Source organism: Lissotriton helveticus, chromosome 5_1 (assembly GCF_964261635.1).
Source record: "Lissotriton helveticus chromosome 5_1, aLisHel1.1, whole genome shotgun sequence".
Lineage (NCBI taxonomy): Eukaryota > Metazoa > Chordata > Amphibia > Caudata > Salamandridae > Lissotriton > Lissotriton helveticus.
This window is the reverse complement of record NC_136065.1, coordinates 1,905,421,923-1,905,446,294: the sequence shown is the minus strand read 5'-3', so window position 1 is coordinate 1,905,446,294 and position 24,372 is coordinate 1,905,421,923. Positions and strand designations below refer to the sequence as shown.

Below are 24,372 nucleotides of genomic sequence, written 5' to 3'. Positions count from 1 at the left end.
TTTTTGGTTGCTCACAATTTTTACTCAAGTATTTTGTTTGCTCACGATTGTCACTATTACCTTTACTACCTCATGTATTTTTGATTGCTCACAGTTTTTACTACCTCATGTATTTTGTTTGCTCACAATTGTCACTATTACCCTATGTAAGTAACGTATTTTTTGCAATCTGTTCTTTTGTAATGTTTCTCATTATGTTTCATCTCTGTTCCTAATGTGAAGCGCTCTGACGCCTTCGGGTGAAGTCCGCGCTATATAAAAATGCATAAATAAATAAAACAAAAGGGTGAGGTCTGGGCTTCATTCAAATGACGGTGAACTATTTAAGATTGCTCCAAAATGAATCGGCGAATAGCATAAATCTTGGGGATTTAGGACCCGGGAGGAGACCGATTTAAAAACCCCCTTCCAGCTCGAGAGGACCTCTCAGGCTGTCATAGTTTGCTAGAACAAATCCTTTCTTTAATTGTTGCAAAAAAATATCTAAACTGGACATCCTGCAATCTTTGAATTGTTGAGACTCTCGACCCGCGCGAGACGAGATGGGCTGAACTTTACAGTGTGTGTTTGCTTTTCTGGTCCTCCCCGCCCCTCCCCCTCCAAACAGGCTGGACAGCTAAATCGCTGCATCACCAGCAACCCGAAGCCCACTTTACACGTATGCAGAATTCCTGGATATACTCCAGGGTGGGAGTGAGAGGAGGAACCACAGCAGCAGGGCAGAGGAGCAGCGCGCAGGCCACCCTCCATTCCTCCGCAAGACCTCGCAGCACCTCCAGACCCGGGACCTTTCAGCAGTCCTCCCCCCACAGCCACCGTCACCCACCACCACTGCCGCCATGCTGCGCGCCCCGCTGCTGCTGCTCCTCAGCCTGTCCGCCCTGCACGCGCTGGGGGACCCCGGGCCCCTGGAGGACGTGGTCATCGACCGCTACGACGTGCCCAAGGTCTGCCCGCGGGAGGTGCAGATCGGGGACTTCATCCGCTACCACTACAACGGCACCTTCAAGGACGGCAAGAAGTTCGACTCCAGGTAGGAGCGCTCTGTCCCGGGAGCACCGCGGGGTATGGGAGAGCGCTTTATGGGCGGCTGCAAAGCGTTTTATAGGCATGTAGGATATACGCCAGAGCAATTTATAGAAAAGCAAACGCAGCACGGATGCAAAGCGGTCTGCAAGCGTGCAAACTTCTTGCAAAACGGATGAAATCGGTTTCTAAAAATAAAAACATGTTTTAGCAAACCGCAGGCATGCGACTTATAAAAGTAAAGGAAGGCTCAATACAGGAAAACTATGGGGTTATAGGAGGCAGATGCAGTTTGCATGAGAACAGATGTAGCGGGTTATAGATGATCATCTTCATGATAAATCAGTGTATAAAAGTGCAGACTTGGTGTATGGCTGCCTAATCGGTATATGGAAGAGCGCCTGCGGTTTGTACAAAAAAATATATACGTGGCAGCTAAATCAGACTACTCTGGCGCCTCAGTGCATGACAGCCGAAGTTGTTGATAGACCTGCTCAGACATCTCAAGTTAGGATAGACAGTGCGACCTATGAAAGAAAAGAGCACTATTGGATGCTCAAGCGATTTATAAATGAGGAGCGTGGCACGGCACCCCTGAAACAAAATGGCACAGTGAGATATCCGACTGGTGCAAGAAAAGGCCTTATGCAAGAATTTACGCGAGTTTTTGGACATAAAGTTTCTTAATGTCAACTAAATCTGTTATTGGGGGATACACGTAAATTAGATAACGAGGCAGAGAGAAGGCGGAAGGCCTGCTCAGGCTGCCAGGCCTACCTCTGAAACACTGATAAATGGTCTAACAGCTTTACCTCCGGTTTCTCACCTCGAAGTTGCTGTAACTTGTGACGGTCGATCTGCGTACAAATGGATTGGTTTTTTGCAAGGTTAATGTCACAATATGAAATAGTCCGATCGGTCACCATCAGTAAAGAGATATATGCTCTATATGTGATGTATACAATAAAGCGCTAAACTCTGCCTGCAGTGCATGGGGTTTTGCACGCGTTCTGCAAGCTCTGTTCCGGCTGCACAACTGTTTCCGGTTTTCAGGATGAGGGTATGCCGGGATAAGACGGGGCGGGTGGGGTTCGAGTTGCTATGGCACCAGATCTGTAGACGTGTCACCCCAGCCGCCTCCACGGCGTTCAGCCCCCGGGGTCCCAGGCCCGGAGGAGGGTCCGACTGCTGAACCAATCCCACCTCTTCAAAAGGCCTGCTTCTGTAGTGGGCGTGTGCTTTTATGTTTTATAGCCAGTGATTCTTTCAAAGTTTTGAACTTTATGAAGTGCTTGGAAGTTGGAGCTTGACTCCAAAAGTAGCTTGGTATTGAAATACCAAAATGAAATGTAGCTTAGCTGTGAAGTGAAAAGGGATATTGTATTCATCTTTTTGAAGCGATGTTTCCAGCCACAGAACACTATTGTATTTCCCTGAATCAAAAGCGCCATTTTTGATTGGATGATACACTAATCAGCTCTGTGCACCAAACCACATACATGGATCTACGTATATTTAGGAGAACCTGCACGTTTATTAGAATAGCTGAACCATTTAATTGTCAGCTTTGGCATCCTGCTTGCAAATGCATGTTATATCAGAATATTTAAGGTATCAGCTATTTTTTGTTTCTTTTGATGACCACAGCATTGTGTAGGTTTGTCTCAATGTAATGGAGCTCTGCATTATGGTAATTTGTGTCCGGGGGGGGGGGGGGACATATGTATAGTCTCTCAGTGGTATTAGGAGCCTATGCAGAAGGGAGTTTGTTTTCACAGGGGATGTGATGGGTCATAAGTGACCTAGAGCCCTGTGCAGAAGTGGAGTCGTTTAGTGTCGCATGGTTTGTGCAGTAATAATGTCTTTCAGGGAAATAAGACCCTATGCAGGAGTGGCGTTTTTTTACTCTCACGAGGTCTATGCAGTAGACAGTCCCTCAGTAACCTAAGGACCTATGCAGAAAGCGTGTCTGGGTGGGTCACATGATCTATGTAGTAGCTACACCCCCAGTGACATCGGGTCCTATGCAAAACTGAATTTTTATGCAGGAACATAATGGCCAATGCGGGAGCGGAATCTTTTACTTTGAGGGGCCTCTGCAGCAGATACTCTGTAAGTGGCATAGGGCTCTGCAGAAGCGTAGCCTAAGTGGCATATGGTTCAATGCAGATTTCAGAGCCTATCAGTTTGACGAGAACATGGATTACATAGTGCTTAGTGTTACAGGGGAGTGTAGTCCTTATCTTTGGCAGCACAGTTTGCATAGTGAGGCCTACTCACTACTTCTGTTTGGGGTAGTGTAAAATGTGGCCTTACCTTGACCCTGTGGTTCAGCAGAGAGAGAAGTGCATAGCGCTTAGAAGCAAGGTTTTCCATGACATATAGCTCTTCTTATTGCTCATTCAAGATAGGGTAGAGAGCTACTCTTGCTGGATCGACTGTGGATTTGACTGAACAAAGTGCTGGCACTGGAGGCGTGGCCAGAGACGGTATGGGCGTGGCCAAAGACGCTACTGGGTCTGGCAAGGGTCTGTTAAAGGTTTTCAGGAAAGGTCAGCGGGGAGTGAAATCTAACCTAAGTGTACGGGCAGACTGCAGTATTCACATCTTACAGCACCTTACCACAGAAAGAGGGCTTTGTCTGCAGCTCTCTTCATGAATGTAAACACTGTGTGCGCGCCCCTCACCCTGGCGCCTGAACAGAGCCCGTCTGTGCTGCCCCAGCACCACTCTCTCCTGGGCAAGGAGCTATGCGCGGGCCTGTGATGGACTTGCAGCCTTTATTCTCATTATAAACTGCTGCATTTGCTGACTGTGCCTGTGGAGGGCGCTATTCGCCAGGGGACCTCTGACCGACCTACAGTCCACAGTCTCAACATATGCATGGCTGTAATTTAGGGAGAAGAGTTCTGACAACGTACTTGCTTCCGTGATGTCGAGCCGTGTTCAGTCATCATTCATCCATGTCTCGCAACAGCACGTTCCCACCCAGACTGATATTGTTCGTACTTATATGTTTACCCTTGGAAAGGCTGCCGACACCAAAATGTATACAAATGTGCATTCCAGCGTGCTGTATGTCCTCCACAAGCCCCCGTAGTGCCCAGAGTTCACCTGTGGGGGCAGTGTTCTCGGGTCGCCTGTAGCTTTCATTCTCCAGACTAGCTGCAGCTGTAGGGGTCGGTCAGGGCCGTCTTTAGGCATGTGCAAGCTGTGCACCTGCACAGGGCCGCCAAACCCCAGGGGCCACCACGCCAATATATATCCTTAATATATTGATCCTCTGAGGATGGATACATATTTGCGTGGTGGCCCCTGGCAGGGATTTGGCGGCCTCCGGCTCTGTTCCACTTCTAAACACCCTGACTCCCTCCCCTCTTTACTGGCCTGCGCGCTCCGCCCCGCCCGGACCCCCTCTTCCGGGCCCCCTACCTACGCTCCCTGCCCAGGGCCACCATGAGCCTAGAGCCGGCCCTGGGTCGGTGCGCCAGAAGGGCTGCTGTGGCCTTGTTCTTAGCGAAGGACCCTGAAGTAATGCGACTGTACCCGGAGGAGACAGGAGGCGTGTAAAGGTGCTGTTTGTAGTTTCGGCGGTACCTGGCGGGCCCTGGTTCTCTAGGTGGTCGATAGCAGCTGCTGGTGGCATTCGCAGTGCAGCCTTCTGGGGTGCACTGGCTGGCAGCGCTCCTAACTGAATGCTCACAGGATTCAGGATTCCCTGATACTGGGTATCTCTAGCCGTGATGCTATTAATACAATTACGGCATTTCTCTCATGAGGTTTGCAAACCTTTCAGACCCCATCGCCTTACCTGATGCCTTAATTGCTGACGTCCAGGTTTAGAGCTCTGTTAAGGTCTGGCCTTTGAGACACAATTAGCTATATAGCCTTACAATTACCCCACCCCAAGAATGTATAATATTCATACTTCGAGGGTTTTTGGTCAGTGGGCTTATGGGCTTCCTCTATTGGTCTGTTAGACTATCACTCACGTTCTGCCTCCGCCCACCACTACATGGGACAGTGAGTCAGCCCACTTTACGCACAGGCTTCCTTCACTTTCATTGGCTGCACGAAGCATTATTTAATTCAGAGAAGTATACAGTACATGTATACCTTTATCCTTCTTACAGTCTGACATCACTGCTCACCTGGAATATGAAAGTGGCATCACTACTCTAATGTAATAAGTTATTACAGGTGAGTTGTGGCATCATTATCTCCCCACCAGAGATAGCAGACTGAAACAGCTTCCTGGAGTGGACCCAATAGTCACTTCAACAGCTTGAGGGAAGTTGGCTTTGCGGTTCACTTTCTGTAGAAATGTCTTTCCATGAAGATAGTCAGCTTCCAATAATAAGATATTTTTTATACTATTTGTATTTATTGCAGGGCTGGTGTTCTGTCGAGGGAAGAGCTGAAAATAGCCTGCACAGTACCATACTTTCCATACAGCTGTCTTTGACAGAGATTTTGCACTTAGAGGCAAATGTGTCTTTACAGGAAAGTAGAAGCTACATATTGGCGTGTTTTTCTTTCACGGTATAGAATCCACATTAATTCCACATATCCGCAACCAGAGCATTCGTTTCATCAGAAGGATTAAGAGAGTACCGATTTAAACGTGGGTGTGAGAGATGACAAGTTTGTCATATGTTATAAACTGCACAGTATTCAAGGTGCCTCGAAGTTCCATGCGTAATAGAACGTGTGGCCTTGTTTCTCTATATGGTCAGAAACGTCTTGGTACCTACCAATATTCTTCTAATGTATGTATGATGGGTGTGCTTCATCCCATATATTAAACAGCATTGGCAAATGCAATAGGTCTGGCCTTGGCTACCAGCCTTTTGCATTTGCCGATGCTTGTTTTTTGTTTTGTTTTTTGTTGCAAAACGCTCTGAAGCAAACAATATTTTGGGTTTCAAAAAAGCACACCTTGATATAACAGTCCCGGTCCCTGGCACTAAAGGGAACTACTTTTTGTGTGGATGTGGGCAGAGTGCCATCACTCCCATTGAAGTCAATGTCTGAAGTTGACTGACCCACTGCCCTATGCTGGAGAGTGGAGGAGAAAAATGTGAGTGACACAATAACAGACCAATGGATGAAGAGCGCTGGCTGAAAGTCCGAATAAGAGAGTATATTATACATATATACCTTTAATAAAATGAAAAGATCTTGGTTAACGCCAGACCAAGCATAACACCGCAGAGGCCTCTGGGATTGGGCCTGTATCCTGGCTTCAAGGCTTCCATTTTAGTTCACAGAAGCAGCCTTGTTGGGGCAGGAATCTTTCAAAACCACAGATGCAAACACAGACAAGCCCAGTCCTTTCCCTTTGTGAGCGCTGAGGAAAATGCCGGATTAAAACATGTGTCCCCAGGCAAAATTCTGTCGGGAAGTAGGCGCGCCCCGACCTGCAGAGCCCCGCCGCGAGGAGAGCTGACCTCTGAATGAGGTAAGATTGGTTTTTCCAAGCGGCCAGTTCGGACGATCTCTAGATAGCTTGCTGATTTCTCAGCGGCTAAGAATGCACGACAGTCCGTGACCTTTGGCCGGTATGCAACGCGCGTGCCCGAGCAGTATTTGTAAGCATTCATGCATTCCATTCAAAGACGCGTTTCAAGATGGCGTGCGTGCAGTTCTGTTTATGCAGGAGGAGGGATGCGGAGCTTTCAACGTCACTAGCTTCCAGTCCAGGTTTTTCTTTGTGCCGTATTCGGGATACAAGGACCAAAACACAATCGGGACTACAAGTACCAGAATGCAAAGAAACAAGGCGGACTGGATGTTTTTTTGAGGTACACAAATGGGAAATTTGACTGCTCAATTGTCCCTTCAGTAGTGTGCATCCTTGTGGGCCAGTGAGCACGCTGGGCTGTCTTGTCTGCCACTGCTATCTTCATGCTAGAATCTCATTACTGACCTCATCTTACCCATTTATCTGCAGCCTCGGCACATGGACAGACATTGCGAGGAGCTAGGGGCACATGTACAGAGGAGCTTGGGGGGTGGGGGGATTTACAAAAACACTAAAAGGGAACAGAGCCAGAACACGAGGAATACTGGAGATTTAGACAATTATTCACAAAATTTGAGATGCACAGAAAACATAAACCGTGGCAACGCTAACTGGACCGGGTTTAAAATGCTTATTCATGCATCATGAATACATGAACATGAGACGCATGGGAGAAAGCCAGCAGGAGTGGTCGGAGAAGGCTACACTTGTATAGTAGTGTCTCATGCAATTCAATGCAGGTGCTGGACTGGGGCAGAGGGATGCACCCAGACAGCCAATAGAAATAGGTGAAAGATGAATACTCCTGTGGGCTGAACCAATACATGATTGACAAAGTCTGAAGCCAATGGCTGAAAGAAACTGAGTAAAGAGAGGCAATAGTTGAAAGTGGCAAGATCAGAGCATACTCTATCTGGTGTATTCACAACTGCATTTTGTAGTATTTAAATTAGTGCTATTCTTCTACCACAAAATACTGTTCACAGACCTGCGGGTGGAGCAGGACTCCGATCTTTTCTGTGCGGAGTTCTTGCCACAGTTAAGTACCACACATGGCTGCTCACAGGTACTGCAATACTTTCTCTTCTCCGTATAATGTTCACAGAAACATTCATTCATGCTCGAATTCTCTTGTCTATTTCATAGGAATGGACCCTACCTTAGTTTCCTCAAAGATTGGATTTAATTACTACATTACAGAGCAGGCTCGCCTGTCTGAGGCTTTGGTTACTGCACAGGTAAACATGATTAGCCATTTAAAGTCCCTACGTTGGCTGCTAGTGCCCACACCCCTTGTATTCAAGGCCCTCTATACTTTCCACAAAGGCCATTATAATTTATAAACTATTGGCACCAGATTTCTGTCTATCCTCTCTATGCGTCATACTCATTCATACATTCTGATGTAAATCACCCAACATCCTCTAGTTCACTGCTTTATCAGACCCAGATGTGGTGATTGCTCTATGAGCATGCAGTAGAAAAATTATATAAAGTTTGGCCCTGGTTTTAACTGTCTGCCACAAATAAGTAATGTGAGTGCCAATAGCTTTAGCTTTCTTCTTCACCGCTTCCTTCCTCTGGGAATCGCCATTGTACCTACATGAAAGGCACAGGGTGTACGTTCAATAAGGCAGAGTTTCGTAAACCGATAGGCCGCGTCCCAATGGTGTCGCCAAGTAGAGGATTCAATTATTTCCGCAGAATAACTGACCTAGAATGTGCAAAACTTCACATCAACGACAAGTCTGAGAAACTCCGTACTTTGTGATAGATTTCTGAAACCTTGTACCCTCAACAAAAGGAAGTAAGCTCATCGTCTTACACACATGTTCTAAGGAGTAGTTCACCTATTGCTATTGGCTGTTTGGGTGTACACTTTCTCCGTTCCAGTGCTTGCATTGAACTCCCTGGGGACTGCTCGGTAACTATATTACTCGGTGGCCGTGGTACGCTTCAGCACATTACACCCAGATAATTTAGTTTTAGCAATGCTTACACAGGAAAACACAATCTCCTATTTGTCTCTTTTTCCTTTGATCCAGGACCGCTGTCTATAGTGCTGAAGCCCTGTCCACATCAGGAAAAACTGGGTAAACTAAGACTGTCTTTCTTTTGTTCTAGCTATGACCGTGGAAACGCAGTGGCCGGCTTTGTGGGAGTGGGTCGCCTTATCACCGGCATGGACCGAGGCCTTCAAGGAATGTGTGTGAACGAGAGGCGCCACCTCATTGTACCCCCTCACCTGGGCTATGGCAGCATTGGAGTCAGTAAGTACACACAGATCGCACACGTAGATCTCCAATGTGAAATTCAACTATGACAGATACTACAAAATTCCTTCATTACTTTGAGCCAATTATTAATGTTGATTTACTAATGGTAGACTGAGAGTAGGTCGTACATCGACCATGAGGAATGAAGCCAGACTGGTAGACATCTATTAATTATTATTGCTTTTGTCAAGTGACTCGTCCTGTATTTTTAGATTAATTGCACATTGGGAATTGTATGCTTATACTCATGCAAGTTGTGAAACTATACGTCCCAGTGTGCAAGGCGCCATTGGCTGGATATTCTGGTCTTGCAAACAGTGTCACCCATGTCGTGTGGCCACTTTTTAGTTGTGCATGTTCTTGGTGTTCATGACTAGTCCTTCATACATTTGATTTGATAACCTCATGTCTAGCTTGACAGCTGGTAATGTGCAGATGTTGTGGCGGTAACAATGCTGTTAATCCTTTATTCCTAATTCACTCTATTGCTCATGCTATCTTGCAAATCTTTGCACCCAACCGTCTGTGAATAAAATCTCGACATCATTTCGAGTTTTTTTTTCTGTTTGGCAACTAGGTGGGTAGTTACCACGTATAAACTGCTGGATTATAAATTGCAGACTAGGGTCAGTGGAATACACTTGATGTTATTCTTAATGGAAACTTAAAAGTTTTATTGCATCTGCTATACACCTCGTTTTTTCCAGTATACACATTTATTTACTTACATTTTTTCCCCGAGGCGACAGAAGTTAAAATTGGGTGCCATTTTGTTTTCCTGTCTATTCTGCATGTCCCTTTTCTCCTCTTGAAATCCAGAAATGGAACGAATACTCTAAACGTGACCTTCAGAATTAGGCATGATACTCCATATAGAGCCTCTAGAACTGGACTCTGTTCTCCAGATAAGGTCTACAGAGCTGGACATGATGATCCTGGGCAGTGGAGAGGGGGACAGAACTGGGCCAAGTATTGTAGTTGAGACAGACTGTCAGAACATGGCAAAATATTCCAGATCTGACCTCCAGAACTGGACACAATACTCCAGATGTGGCTTCTAGAAGTGGACACAATTCTTTAAGTGGTGCAGACACCGTTTATGTTTTGGGATGGCAACTGTTTATGACAACGGTGAGTGCTCAGTGTGTAACCGCTCTGTCCCATTCATCTCTTCTTCCAGCGGACCTAATCCCTCCAGATGTCACCCTGTATTTTGATGTCATCCTGGTGGACATTTGGAACAAGGACGATAAGTTGCAGATCACAACAATTCACAAGCCCGAGAACTGCAACCGCACAGTGCAAAACAGTGACTACGTGCGGTACCATTACAACGGCACCTTGCTCGATGGAACCTACTTCGACTCCAGGTATGGCCTGAGTACTTCCTCTGGTTGGGTGAGGTGAGACAATGGAGTTGCATCTAGTTCATGAAAAAGTTCTCCCAGCCAGCATGCGATTCTCACCCCCTCACTTCTGATTGAAGAACATTGCATTGAATGGTTAATTAGCACTGGTCTTAATATTGCCAAATTTGATGGCACTCAATTTAACAACATCAAAATAATTAAATGTGGCATTGACCTTGCCTGGGCTCGAACATATGACCTCAGGATCACCCCTGCAAGTACTTAACGTTGTGAGCCATCTTACTACCCTGAACTGATAGCACGTCCCATTCCACAAACAGGCCTGAAAATAGGCCATTAATAAAGAAGAGCTTCTCTAAACCTAATTATACGTGGAGATATTGCTGGGCAAATGTACTATTATTTTGCGCAACTAAAGTTGCTTTGTTGTGTGAAAGGGCGAGAGTAGGACAGCCCCACACTTTCCCCAAGCTCTGTCACACAATCGGGCTGTTCAGCACCACACACAGTATCCAAAGGTGTGTGCATGAGTGTTACATAGGTTTTGTACTGGAAGGTTAGTTTTCCAGTACAAAATACTATGCTTAAGCTAACTTCAAAACTTTTCCTATTTTGTATGTATATTGTACAGTGTAACACACAAGGACAGTTTAAAAGTGTGGCGAAATCATTTTTTCCCCTACTAAGCATCTGCCTCGAGGTGGCATTGTTATTTGACACAAAGCCCTGTCTACCATTGTTAGTAGCTGTACTTTTGCCTCAAAAGCTCTGAGTGGTTGCCTAGGAACCCTCATGTACGTCATGTAGGACATCCGTTAATGCAAAATAATGTGAAGCAGCCCTGCTTTGTGTTACTGTTAGGCAATTTACCAGCGCAATCACTCTGGAAAGTAAATGTCAAATCAACACTTTGTGCCGGTGCGGGCACCAAAAGTGACTCAAACTGGTACAATATTTTGATAAAGCTACTCCCTACGTGGATAGTGATTTGTGGAAAAATATGACTTGACACTTACACATGTATTGCTCATAATAGTTTACATTTTAAAATAGTGTTAATTTCTCCTATGCAAAACAAAATCACCTTGTGGGGAGCACAGGATCTAGAAACATGGCATTTGATGCCACGTGATTAATGTACCAGCTAAACCTGTTTTGGATATTTTAGGCTCAACACTGGAAAAAAAGCCTGCAAAAATAAGCCAGGAAGTTGATGCATTAAAAAAACAAAAAAGGCTTGGAGCTTTGAAGCTTCAGAAGCTATTGTACATTTTCTTTTCCTATACTATGTATTTGCTTCTTCCTACTGTGGGCCTCTTCCAGTTCCTATTCATTGGTTTGTCCCGTGGTTGCTCACAGAATAAAAAAAAATGTAAAGCTAGAGGATTCCACCTGACGTCTCATCTAACAATATATAGTCCCAAAATCTTATGCATGTAGTTGTTCAGACTTCCTATAGACGTTGGAGGCACTTTGTTAAAATTGCTTCATTCTTCAAAAAGTTGACACACCAACGCTGGCATGCCTATGAATTCAGCCTATTTTCCTACCTGTAACATTGCAAATCCACATAGGTCTCCAGCTTTATCCCATATTTCTATTTATTGTCTGCCCAATCAGACTTTGCTTTTAAATTTAGCGGGTGGACTGGCAGAGACGTGTAATTTCTGCTCTCTCTTCGCAGCTACAGCCGCTCAAGCACTTATGACACCTATGTTGGGTCTGGCTGGCTGATCAAAGGCATGGATGAAGGACTTCTGGGGATGTGCGTGGGCGAGCAACGCAAGATCATTGTGCCCCCCTTCCTGGGCTATGGCGAGAAGGGCTACGGTAAGACATAAGAGTGGTGTCGGCACTATGCCAACTTTGCCTGCTCCAGTATCACACCAGATGTTAGAATGCTTTACAAATAATGTGCACTATAAAAAGAACATGAAAAAAAATCATCAATTCTGTTTCCTAAACAAATAAAACCTACCTTTCAGAGGCTTTTTTCTTCAGAGAATATAAAGAAATCTTGGCCACTAAGAATAGTTGAGTACATATGTTTTGCCTATCCACAAAATGCATATGTCACACATCACACATTTAGCGCAATTGCAGGACGTTACCTAACAAGTTCATGTTCTTTCAAATCAAATTTCGATCAAATCCTGTTTTTTAATTTCTTTACACTGATTTTTATTTGTAGTTTTGTAATTACAAGTGCAGGACTACAAGTACTTGAGTAAAAATTAAAAAAGCACTGGCCGTGCTAATTGGTCTGATCTTGGCAAGCTTTTTAATGGATACATTAATTTTAATTTGTGTATTTCAAGCATGTATCATACATATCACCTAAATGTGGCAGTCATATGCTTGAAATAAAAACATCATAAGTAACAAAAAAATATAATAACCATCAAATTTAATAGCACTGGAACTGTGTTATATGGGTGCTTCCTAGCAGGCTGGTGTACTTAGAACAGGTATTAAAATCTTTTTTTTTTTAGTCTGACTGCACAGGAAAATATCATTCTTATTGGCACAAAAAGGCATCCTAGGCTTTGAATTACTGTAAACTGAAGAGATGTTAACAAAGATAAGAATGACAAAATAAAAATAAAGAATGGAAAGAAAAAAGCAATGGTAAGGTATTGCTTACTACTCCTGGGACTTCTTTTTAGAAGGATAGCCTTATGTGATCAGGAAAAAATTATGATGTGGGCTGCCCATTTCCCCTCTGCTGTGTGATGTGATAGGTTGAAGCAAAATTGAAATGAGTTAACCAGAACAATAGATGGAGATGGCTGACCCAAAGTGACACTATGTAGGATATATATATATATATATATATATATATATATATATGTATGTATGTATTTATTTATTTATGCTTGTTTTTGTTTTTTTATACTTTTTTTGGTTAAATGAGGTTTGTGGGACTTCTAAAGCTGTCTCTACGCCAAACCCCAGGACTGGGTGATATCTACAAATGACATTAGACAACTTAAGATCTCTATGTTAACCCTAGATTTGCACTAGGCATCTTAGCCAAAGAAAGATCGATAAGATCAGATTTTGTGTCTTCTGTTTAACTGGGAAGAGGAAATGGTGGGGGTCGTAGTGATGTGGCAGGCTCAATTCTGGAAAAGTACTCCTCTATCTCAGAAATATTTGGCTCACGTGTACCCAAAAAGCCTATTCTGTTGCTTATTTCTTTGTGATCTACACACTTAATTTGATCGAAGAGCGCTCTTCAGTTTTGGTTGGTTGCAACTGATCCTCATTGAAGCTGCTATAGAAGGTGATTGGTTAAGCGGGCATGGCGAAGACTAATTTGCGCACCTAAAGCTGCTTTATAGACTGAAATCAAGTAACAAACATCCATTTTATACAACTGCTTTAGTGCAGGCCTTTGAACATTGGGAATTATTTATTTGGGATTTTCGCCATCACAAACCTCTCTTCAGTGGCATCACCTGCTGCCAGGAAAGGTAGTTGATGTAAGATTATGTCGTGTGGAGGCCCATAAGAAAGGACGGGAGTCCTGATAAATAGGTGGAATGTCTTGGGAGAAGATTGGTTTCACCTTGTAGATTTTTGCATCTTAATCTCTTGTATGTTGTTCTCAGGTACAATCATCCCCCCTCAAGCCTCTTTGGTTTTCGATGTGCTCCTGGTGGACCTTCACAACCCCAAAGATGGGATTTCTATCGAGAACCAGGTGATTCCGAAATCCTGCAAGCGCACCTCAGCCACCGGAGACTTTGTCCGATATCACTACAATGGGACCTTAATGGATGGTTCTCTGTTTGACTCCAGGTACAGGGCTCGACCAATTTAGAAAACCTATTACACTTCAGCTGGTGGTTCCCTATTTAGAACACAACTTTGTCTCGTGCACGTTAAACAAGTATTCAAGCCTTATAAGACAACGTTGAAGCTACGCACTGCTTATGTTTTACTTTTTGCTACTACAAATGAATTTCATGGAATTTCTGCTCTGTTGATCAATTAGCTCAGTTCAAAATAAAAAATATTCAATTGTAGATTTTCATTTTTATAGTTCAGTACAGACAAACAAGACTAAAGCCAGTTTCTTTCCAGTCTGCTTCTGTTTGTAAAATTGGTAAAACAGAAGTAAATCGAAGCAAGATAGAGTAATCCGTATCTCCAGCCTGGCGTGATAATTCAGATTATATGGCAATTTGCTAAACCAGTGTGAAAAATGCAAGTTTCAACTTTGTTTTAACATGGACCAAAAAATAAATGTGGATCCATAGCGCTAAGATTAGCAACACATAAATACAGATTAATGCAGTGTAAATTAAACATAAAACCCGGAGATGTGCACATAACTGTTTCCTACGCTTACAGATTCAAAGTACAAGCACAAGTAATAGGGAAGTGTATTTTGAAAGGTGAAGGTTAAAGCTGACTGAGGTTTAGTTTTTTTAATGCTCTTGTGTGGCTCCGGGGTGGAGAAGTGTGGCTCCGGGGTTAGAGGCAGCAGACCCGGGAGCTGAGATCGGTCCTGGACCAGGGTTCAATTCCCCGCCTCGGCGGGGTCTTAGGCTAAAAATTCCACAGACTCGATAATTCTCGCCCCGGTGCCTCCTCGACTCACGGGTTCACACTCTGCGACTCTGGGCAATAGCTTGCTTAATCTCCACAATGGCCCCTCGCGGCGGGATGCCTGACTTTCACCTTGTGGATACCCTGCTATCTCACAGGGGAATACCAGGAAGGGTTCCCTAAGCAAGCGCCGGGAAACCCACAGCGGGTAGCTGTGCGCTATATAAGCTCAACTACATTTACATTTACATTTACATTTACATTTGTATCTCATAGATGATATCTGGTCATCTTAACAGTTTGACTTCTTGTTTACGTTTTTTTTTTTTTAATTATCCAGGAGTGGGGGTGAGAGGGGTGTAAAATAATCAGGTCAGTGGAAGGAACAAACGCACGAATGGATTAAGCTCTGCCACTGGCGATAGATTACGGGGCGCCACATCAGTACTTCATTCTTTGCCGATTGTGGCACTCTATTCAGAGACCAGCCATGTGCAAATTCGCTTAAGTCATGCTCCAATTGGAAAAGTATAGACAGAGGAGTTAGGCCTGAATCTGTCCAGACTGGATAAACAAACAACTCGAGACTGGCTCCAGCTGACTTACGCCTCCTCAATGAGGTAAAGCATGAGCCCTGTGGTACAGCAAGCAGGGAGACCCACATCTGGGGCTGTATTTTATTTATATATATTATTAATATTATTATTATTTATTTTATTTATTTAGCTGTCATCTGTGCAGCCACTGAGCTTACCATCTTGAAACTACCTGAGGAAGGCGGAAGCTGAAACGTTGTAGTGGAAATATATTTTTGTTCTTTGGTGAATCTATCTGTTTGAGTCACTTCTTTCTTGGATATTTTATTCCTTTGTGACTCATTGTATCCTTTGGGATCCAGATTTTTGGCCCGGGCTGGCTGTTCTTTTCTTGTGATCCTTCATCTTCAAGTGTGTGTGTGTGTGTGTGTATGTATATGTATATGTATATATATATATATATATATATATATATATATATATATAGTGCACTTTCTCTGTACTGTGGCGCACCTTTCAAAAGATGCACCTGGCGCAAACAAGGATAGTGTCACTATTATGGAGCATGCACTGCCCTCAGGGTAGCAAGGAACTTACGCGTCCCTGGAGGCAGCGCATTCAAGTGAAATACGGAGAAGCTGCTTCAAAGTCGCTCTGTGTTTCACAGTGCAGGCAGCATTTTCAAGGGGGGAGAGAGAACCCCTTGCAGGCGGGTGCAGTGAGTGACTGCACCCGAATACAGGGGACTATCTGGGGGGTGTCCATGGGACCCCCCCTATTTCCCTTAGAAGGCTGCCTTTAGGAGGCGCACTGAAAGTGTGTCACCATTTTGTGGCACACTGTCAGTGCGCCTCCTATAGGTATGTTTGCACCTGTGCCCACGTCTGTAATACAGCACGGGTTAAGAGGCAAAGTGATTCCCTCATTTGCATGGGGCCACGTCCCCATGCAAATGAGGCAACACCCTCTCATGATTGCGCTGGGTTTACATGTGCGCCAGAGCTACGACTATTGTTTAAGAGGGACATACAAGTGTCCGCGGCTTCTATAATACCATTGTGTCCTAGGGATGAACAAAGCAAGCGCACATGCCTGGTGCGCCCCTGGAAACAATGTATTATACGGCCCTGGGCACCCAATTGCACTTGAGGTGCCTCAGTAAAAAAAAAAAAAAAGTAATGGGTGGACTGTTTTAATTAAACTCAGCCAAAGGTAGTCCATTAGGGCTACATTCCAGTGCATTTTTTTTTTTTTTACCCACCAATGCCGCATGTGGTCTGGAGGGAACCTGGCTTAAGGCTGGTTACAGGTACGTAATATTTTCTTTGTTCTGCAGTAAGTGATCTAATGTGGTGACATCTGTTGTATTCCACAGCTACTCGAGGAACACCACGTACAACACCTACATCGGAATGGGGTACATCATCCCAGGCATGGACCAGGGCCTGCAGGGCGTGTGCATAGGCGAGAAGAGGCGGATCGTTATCCCTCCACATCTTGGCTACGGAGAGGAAGGCGCAGGTATGCATGGATGAGATGGGATGGGATGGGTGGGTTGTTTGGGTGGGTGGGTCAGTTGGTCAATTCCTTCTAAAGAAGCAGTAGCTTGGAGTTTGCTATCATGACTAGCTGAACATGTCCAGAATGGATGGCATTCCCTAGAAAGGGAGGCAGCCTGGTGCCACACCTAGAGGTCAAGGCAGCATTGTACCACTGTGGCCCAGAGGACTGGGCAGCATGGTACCCCTGCAACCCATGTTAGCGCTCAATGTTTCCGCTCATCACCAAAACAGGTAGTAAGAGAAAGTAGCCAGGACGGCATGGTGGCCAGCTGGGGTTAGAGTTTACCTGTAGATATGGCTAGCATGGAAATACCCAGCTGGCTGGAGAGCATGACTCCAGTGTAAACAGGAGCACTTGGCAGCATGAACCCACCAGTGACCCCGGAGGTTTGGTGTCACAGCACCATCATGACCCTGTGGGATGGGCAGCTTGTTGACTCCATGTTGCCACCAGGACCCTGTGGGATGGGCAACTTGTTGACTCCATGTTACCACCAGGACCCTGTGGGATGGGCTGCTTGTTGCCACATTGACTGGAGAGCCAAAGGGCTCTGTAGCGTTACCCAACGAGGACTCCAAGGCTGTGCAACTGGACATCGTCTAGACTCACAGGGTTGGCACCACAGTGCTCAGAAGTGCTGTATTAGTGCATGTTGCCCCAGAGTCCTTCAGAGGTCACAGGACACAGTGATGGGCAGAATGGAGGCCCAGTAAAGAGCATGTTCAGAGCTGTGGTTCATTCGCCCTGGGGCCTCGTTGTCTGGTTACAATCACAAACCTTTAGTCTCTGGCTGCCAGCCTCTCGTGCCAGTATTAGTGCTATGACGTCAGACTCTTTGGTCTGGCTGCCACTAATATACTCCATACCAAAATCAGTTTCTTCTGTCTGTATTGTGTTAGCCAGTTAGGTGTCACAGCTGGTTAAGCGCTCGCTGCGGACATCTATGAGAACTACTGGTCACTGGTGGGATTCTTGGCATAGCCGCACACCACTTGATATCCCCAGTGTTGAATACCACTGAATCTGGAAATGGCAGCACCTGTCATTAACACTGCTAAAACGTCGTGAAACTGTTGGAGTAACTTTTACATTATGAGTGAAGCCGAGCGCTTCCGATCACCAGGGCCACAATGTTTGCTGAATTTGAGAGAGTTTTTGTCTCGTCCCTGTCCAGGGTCGAGGCAAAAACTCCCTTGGTCCTTCGAGAGAGCTGACATGGTGCAGCAGCGATACACCGTGGCCAGCCAGGTATATGACACATCCTGAGCTGTTTTCGTTGTAAAAGGAACTAACTGTGTGTGCGGGAGTAATGGGAAATTTGGCAGTTGACAGCAGACATTTCACTCTTAGCCCTAAAGGCCGGATCTGTGCCAGTATTTAAGCACAATTACTGTTGGATTAATTGTAGGTGAATATATCTTTTGTGGGTATCCTGAATTTCTGTCACCGCCGCGGATCTCCTCGACTAGACAGGCAAAAGGGAGTGCACAGTGCAGCCGGACTCTTTACTACACCCCCCTTTAGTTATGACCTGCGTGCTTCTACTACAACACACATTTATTAATAATAATTACAAAAAAATGACACTTCACCTATTCCTTCTCTGTGTCTTCATTGAGCCACACCACCAGGTGGCGTTAAAGTCTGTCATTTGCCCTTCCCCAGCTATCATTTTTATGTAATTAAGTGTTCCTTGGATTATAAATCGGAAAGGATCCCCGGTATAGTTTTTACTCGGGAACCCCACAAAAGTTTCTGCCTAGCCTGCTCCTGTGTGAACTTGGACGCCCCTGATCTATCGGGAGGCATGGTTTGTCCTTGGTGCACACTCATGTGAACGTAGAGGGAGGGCCTAGTTGGTTTCATGGCACATTGTTGTTTGTGTGCAGCAGGCATTCGTGAATAAACAGCCGCGCATAAAGCCTCATTGAAAAATAAACATGGAACGTGTATCTATTGATTTTTCTTCTTCCTGTTTTAGGCGAGAAGATCCCCCACTCTGCCGTCCTCATTTTTGACATTGACATCATCGATTTCCACAACCCAACGGACAAAGTTGAGATCACCGTCACCCACAAACCGGAGGACTGCAACGTCACCAGCCGGAAGGGCGACTTCGTCAAGTACCATTACAACTGCAGCCTGCTGGACGGCACGCGGCTCTTCTCTTCGTAAGTTGGCCGTCGCGAGATGTGTTTGCTGCTCCTACAATCTGCGGATATCGAGGGGTTCTATCCTTCTAAACTGTTGAGGAGTTTGTCCCCAAAACTTTTATTTTCCTGCTCCCGATTTTCCAACCGCCAACCAGATGCCTGAAGTTAGTTACCCACAATTTTAAGAGGATGATGCAATTAAATGGGTTCCTTCCTCACACGGTTGGACTCGGAGGACCGAAAATATGCCCAGCCATCAAAATAAGTGACCTCCATTCGTGAATTAGACAGCTAAAAAGTGGTCATGTTTGTAAGTCGGTGCTGTTTTGAACTTGTAAAGACGTGCTGTATAAGTGTTGGGCAAGTGTGAAATATTGCAGGGATATGAGCTTTATGCAGCTTGCAAGCAAGGTTTGTTTAAATATCAGGAAAGTCAACAGTAAAAACCCGCCCAACTGATCATAAACAGGCCAACAGCCAAAAAACAGGCCACACCTCACATCTGAGAAGTCCGTCAGGCAATGTCTGATTGCCGTAGAGGCCAGTCCGACCCTGCTTCCTCAAGTTCCTTACTCCCTCCAGGTTCTTTCTTTATATCCCTGTTGCCCTTCCTCAGCACTTTGTGGTGGTTCAGTAAAGCATTTGTCAAGGAACAAGAATCTGCCATTATACATAACAATTATGGAGCCGATTACGATGTAGCCTGTAAAGGCTCCGACCGACGATTGGAGCTTTCTTGGCCGCATCGTAATGGGCCGCTCTGTTTAATCTCCGACCACCGCATTATGATGCTGGCGGTCGGAAAGTAAACTGGCCAGCCATTCGGGCTGGCTTAAGACTAGCTCGTGGAGCCCATCGGCCAGTCTGAGCTGGCTCATAATCCCAAAGGGCGGGCCTTTCCGCCCTTGGGATTACGATGCACGGTTACTGATATGGTTTCCATGCCGGCCTGTCCGACATGGAAACCATGTCAGCAAGTGTGTATGAGGGCCCCCTTGTGCCTGCGGCCCCCATTGAGGGGGCCGAGGGGGCACCTATGATGCCTCACTGTTGATCCATGCACCTTGTGGCAGGCACCTTGAATGCATGTCGCGGGGTGCAGGGATGAACATCTCTCATATCTCAATGGGAGCTAGTGTTACGAACAGTGTTTGGTCGCATTGAAATAAGGCGGTCGGCCCCAGGACCAAGACGGTGTCGGGCTGACACAAGTCCGCCCAAAATCGTAATCGGGCCCTATATGTTTGGGTCTGTTTGAGTTTCAAAAATGCATTAAAATGATGGCTCACATTGCACTGACTTTAAATTAAGTTAGCATTCGAACACAGTTTGGAACATTCTCAAAAGTATATGTTTTAGCAACACAAATCTTTGTTACAATATGTTCCCATTGCTGAAGAATATTTATCACGGGCAGTGCCCTTGTGCTTTTTGTCGGAAACTCGTTAAGTTATTGAAGGTTTATAGTGCAGCCCGAGCCACTCCAAGAGGATTGAATTGCGACATCTCAGTTCAGTGCACATTTGGTGCATTGCTTCGACTGATGTAGTCTAGAATCACCAGACACTCCTTTAAAGAACAGACACACACTTCAGCTGAATTTATAGAGAAAGCACCCGTCAGTCTTCTGTGTCACATATGTTTTAATGCAAACCAGTTTTATTTGGTGGGCACAGGTGGAAACAGTACTGGCTTTGAACAGTTAATTTGGGAGACAGTGACAGTAAAATACATTGAAACAATGGGGTAGAAAAACTATCTTAAAAGTATTGCTTCTTTTGGTTGCAGTCACGATTATGAAAACTCTCAGCAAGTGACTCTGGGGGCGAATAAGGTGATTGAAGGCCTGGACACTGCGTTGATGGACATGTGTGTAGGGGAGCGACGTACCGTCATCATCCCACCACATCTGGGCCATGGTGAGAATGGAGGTAAGAGATCTGTCCGGTTAATTTTGGTTGGGGTTACAAATGTCCAATAGATAAACTTAGGCCTAGATTCACTGAAGTTTGCATGGGTGCTTGCATATTATAGCGCAATATAGCCCTGCACCGGTGGATCATTACAGTGGTAAGTAACTGGAGGCTGTATTTTGTTAAATAAGGAGTAGTGTTGTAGGGAACAAATAAATTATGAAGAAACAGTACAAGAAAAGATAGATGTTGCAAAGGAACTGATTGAAGGATCCTTCTCTCATGGGGATTTTCAGGGACCTGTAGGTCCACAATTTGATCATTTTGGAACAAGGTTATTTTTATTTACACACAATGACTGAGTACGTTAGGCCCCTTAGAATCTATACACCAGCTACGCATACCTGTGTCTAGAAGCAATGTACCAACTCCATCCCCAACAGTGGGCCGCCAGGCCGGAGACTGCATTCTAAGGTGCAAATCTATCCAGTGAGTGCTGGATTTATCTGAACGTTTTTTTGTTCTGGAAAAAGCTATTATACATCAAAAAAATTCACAAACATAAGAAATAAGTTGACCATTTGATTAACAAACTAGTTTCTTAACGCATTTTTTCACACAGTCGGAATGGGTAAAACCCTTTGATACGTCAACCCCGAAGATACCTAAACACTGGATACATTATACTCACAAACTTCAATCTGTACATAAGAACGCACAGGGCCTCAACTTTCTTCCTGACTTTAATATTTTAAAGAAAAAATTACTTGTAGAGACACTTGCTCATCCATTAGCCGTCAAATAATATATTCGCCCATACATCTGCTTTAACACCTTCCATGCTGGTGACGGAACCGCTCAGTCACCAGCCTCGCTCGTTCTATTGAGCGGGCGGGGCCGTGACGGAACCGCTCCGTCACAAGCACAGCTCGCCAGAGGCTCGTGACGGAGCGGTTCCATCACGAGCATGAACATTAAGGTGTCCATCGCGACACATTTGATGATTCTATTCCTTTTGTTGTGTGCAGCAGGCTTTTTTGTTGTTCTTGTCCAGTGTGTTGTTCTGTCAACACACGTCGCTGAGGGGTTATAGGGCTTATCCCCCCGCCTTATTGCACCACCATCTTAAACATAGCTTTCACACTACTTGAGCGTTAAACATAAGCAGAGCGCCCAGAATTTCCCCTTATTCTAAAAACCCTTGTCAGTTTGTTGAAGATCTTAAGTGCCTCATGGTAAAGGAGAGCTTCACCCCACTGCAGAGTTCAATCTGAGTGACTTCTCTAAAGGCAAGGTGTCACAAAAATTGTACCTGTTTTTAATTTCAACTTGCAAAACTATCGTGTCCACCATACCAACTAAGAACATATTGTCATGGTTGTGTAGAGAAGCATAGATGTATTCTACATCCACGCACCTTTAGGATATGAATACGATATCCCTGAGTCAATATGAAAACCACCATATAGTAGTGTAAAACCTTCCTGTAGTGCAACGTCGCTCGCCTCTGAGGTGAATATAGGGCTGCCAGGATTGGAAAGCGGTGGCTGCATTGCATGGGTTGGCCTACCCAGCCCGCCTAGTTGCAGGCAGTGTCACAAGTGCAGGGTGGTTGTGCAATATTCTTTATAGGGGGTGTCAGTTTAGTGAATGGCAGTAAAGGAGGCTCGCATAAGCTGATTGTCTTTATTATTATTTTTGTGTTTAGCATGGTTAAACTTTCAAGCCATCAACTATCAATAAACGTCGTGTATTTGGAGGAGAACATGTGGGAGTGTTCATTTATGTTCGGTTTACAGAGAATATGGAGTAAAAAAAATTGCTGAGGTTTTTGACTATACTCCAGGATAAATAAGGGATTGCTGATTATTTATAGCGAGCCCAATTTTAAGACATTTATTGTTTTTAGATTGGGCCTTTTACTTAAGGTTTACGCCTTAAATACATATCCAGGCTTCTTAATGTGATAAAAGGTCCTTACATTAATTGGTAAGCGTTTTACATTCGTGTCCCTCTATACTCTTGACACCAAAGGGAAAAAAAACTTTTTAAAACATTGTTTAAAGAAGCAGAACTATGTACAGTCAATGATTTATTTGAATATTTATGTAAATTGGGGTCTCTTTATTGTTTTATTGCAGTTGGACTGTCCATTAATTACATTTCTAAAATGAATTGATATGATGGAGTGTCTGTTGTACCTGTTTTAAGGATGTTGGATACATCTTAATTGCTATATTGTTTGTATTTATATTGGTTTTAATTCATGCAATTTCAACTGTGTGATATTTAAAAAAAAAAATTTATAAGGACAGTGAAGGCTTAATAAATGCAGAGAAATCCTACTTCTAAAAGCTTGGATGGCATGATGTTCAGTGTAAAGAGACGGCATAGGATAAGTTATATGCACTGCAGTCTAATTGTCTTATTGATACATCTTATATTAAATAAAACTTATTGTCTTCAAAATGGCCGGGGCCATAAACTAAACTGAACTGAACACTCTACCCCCGCCTGAACACACGAGGCCCCTCAGCAACCCGTCTTCAGATAACAAACTAGAGATAAGACTCCCTTGGTATGCAGGACCCTGAGACAGCCGGAACGGAATGTGAAACTGCTCTGCCCGGCTACCTAAACAGCAACAACTAAAAGAGGACTAATGACTACATCCTCCCTACTTGGTGGCCATCTTTAAACACTATTCTTGCTCTCTCTGACTATATTTAAACCTATGTGCTCCTAAGTGTCTGTATTTTACTGCGGCTTTTATTTTGTGCTTTTAAGTGTCTGTCTTTTACTGCGGCACTTATTACTACTGTATTTTTACATTTTATGTAACCTATGTACCACTCTATGTAGCCTCACTTAGCCCTATATTTAAACCTATGTGTCCCTAAGTGTCTGTATTTTACTGCAGCTTTTATTGTGTTTTTAAATGTTTGTCTTTTACTGCGGCATTTATTACTATTGTATTTTACATTTTTACATTTTATGTAACCTAGAGCTCCTGATGTGCATAAGGATCCGCCTTCTAGTGCAGTACTATACTACCACTGGTACCCTACATCTTGGGCAATATACACCCATCTTCACTATTACTCGCTGACAGTGCACTGATTGCTACCTCATATTCTACTGTCGTATTTGCTATTGCTGTAAATTGCTTGCACATTTATCGGACTCAGTAACTCATTAATAATCTAGCGCTATTCTCATACTATATATGCGGTAAGCTGCACCTATATCTCCCTTATCCCTATCACTCACTGTTCGCTACCTCATTTATGTGTGGGTTCTTCGATGTAAGATACCTCACGATGCTGCTAGTCATGTAAGCTGCACCCAGCCACCTTCTACACCCCGACTACACCACTATTACCTCGGACATTCTGATGTGTAAATGTGACTCCACCTAACCGGTTCTACCTCACATATTATGTACATGGTGTAA

The 24,372-nt window shown here is 44.5% G+C and overlaps 1 protein-coding gene across 2 annotated transcripts in view; it reads left to right on the top strand.

Annotated features, from left to right (window-relative positions):
* The window catches only part of FKBP10 (FKBP prolyl isomerase 10), a 185,705-nt gene that overhangs the window by 151,526 nt on the left and 9,807 nt on the right, over positions 1 to 24,372 (top strand). Inside the window, exons 1-8 of one of the 2 annotated variants that reach the window (XM_078645446.1) lie at positions 669 to 1,033; positions 8,675 to 8,820; positions 10,007 to 10,196; positions 11,881 to 12,026; positions 13,811 to 14,000; positions 16,665 to 16,810; positions 18,834 to 19,023; positions 20,794 to 20,936. In XM_078645446.1, the coding sequence (XP_078501572.1) occupies positions 840 to 1,033; positions 8,675 to 8,820; positions 10,007 to 10,196; positions 11,881 to 12,026; positions 13,811 to 14,000; positions 16,665 to 16,810; positions 18,834 to 19,023; positions 20,794 to 20,936 (1,345 nt within the window). In that variant the 5' untranslated portion in view covers positions 669 to 839. Of the gene's footprint in view, positions 1 to 668; positions 1,034 to 8,674; positions 8,821 to 10,006; positions 10,197 to 11,880; positions 12,027 to 13,810; positions 14,001 to 16,664; positions 16,811 to 18,833; positions 19,024 to 20,793; positions 20,937 to 24,372 lie in introns of those variants that run through there. The other variant, XM_078645448.1, reaches the window with a different exon arrangement.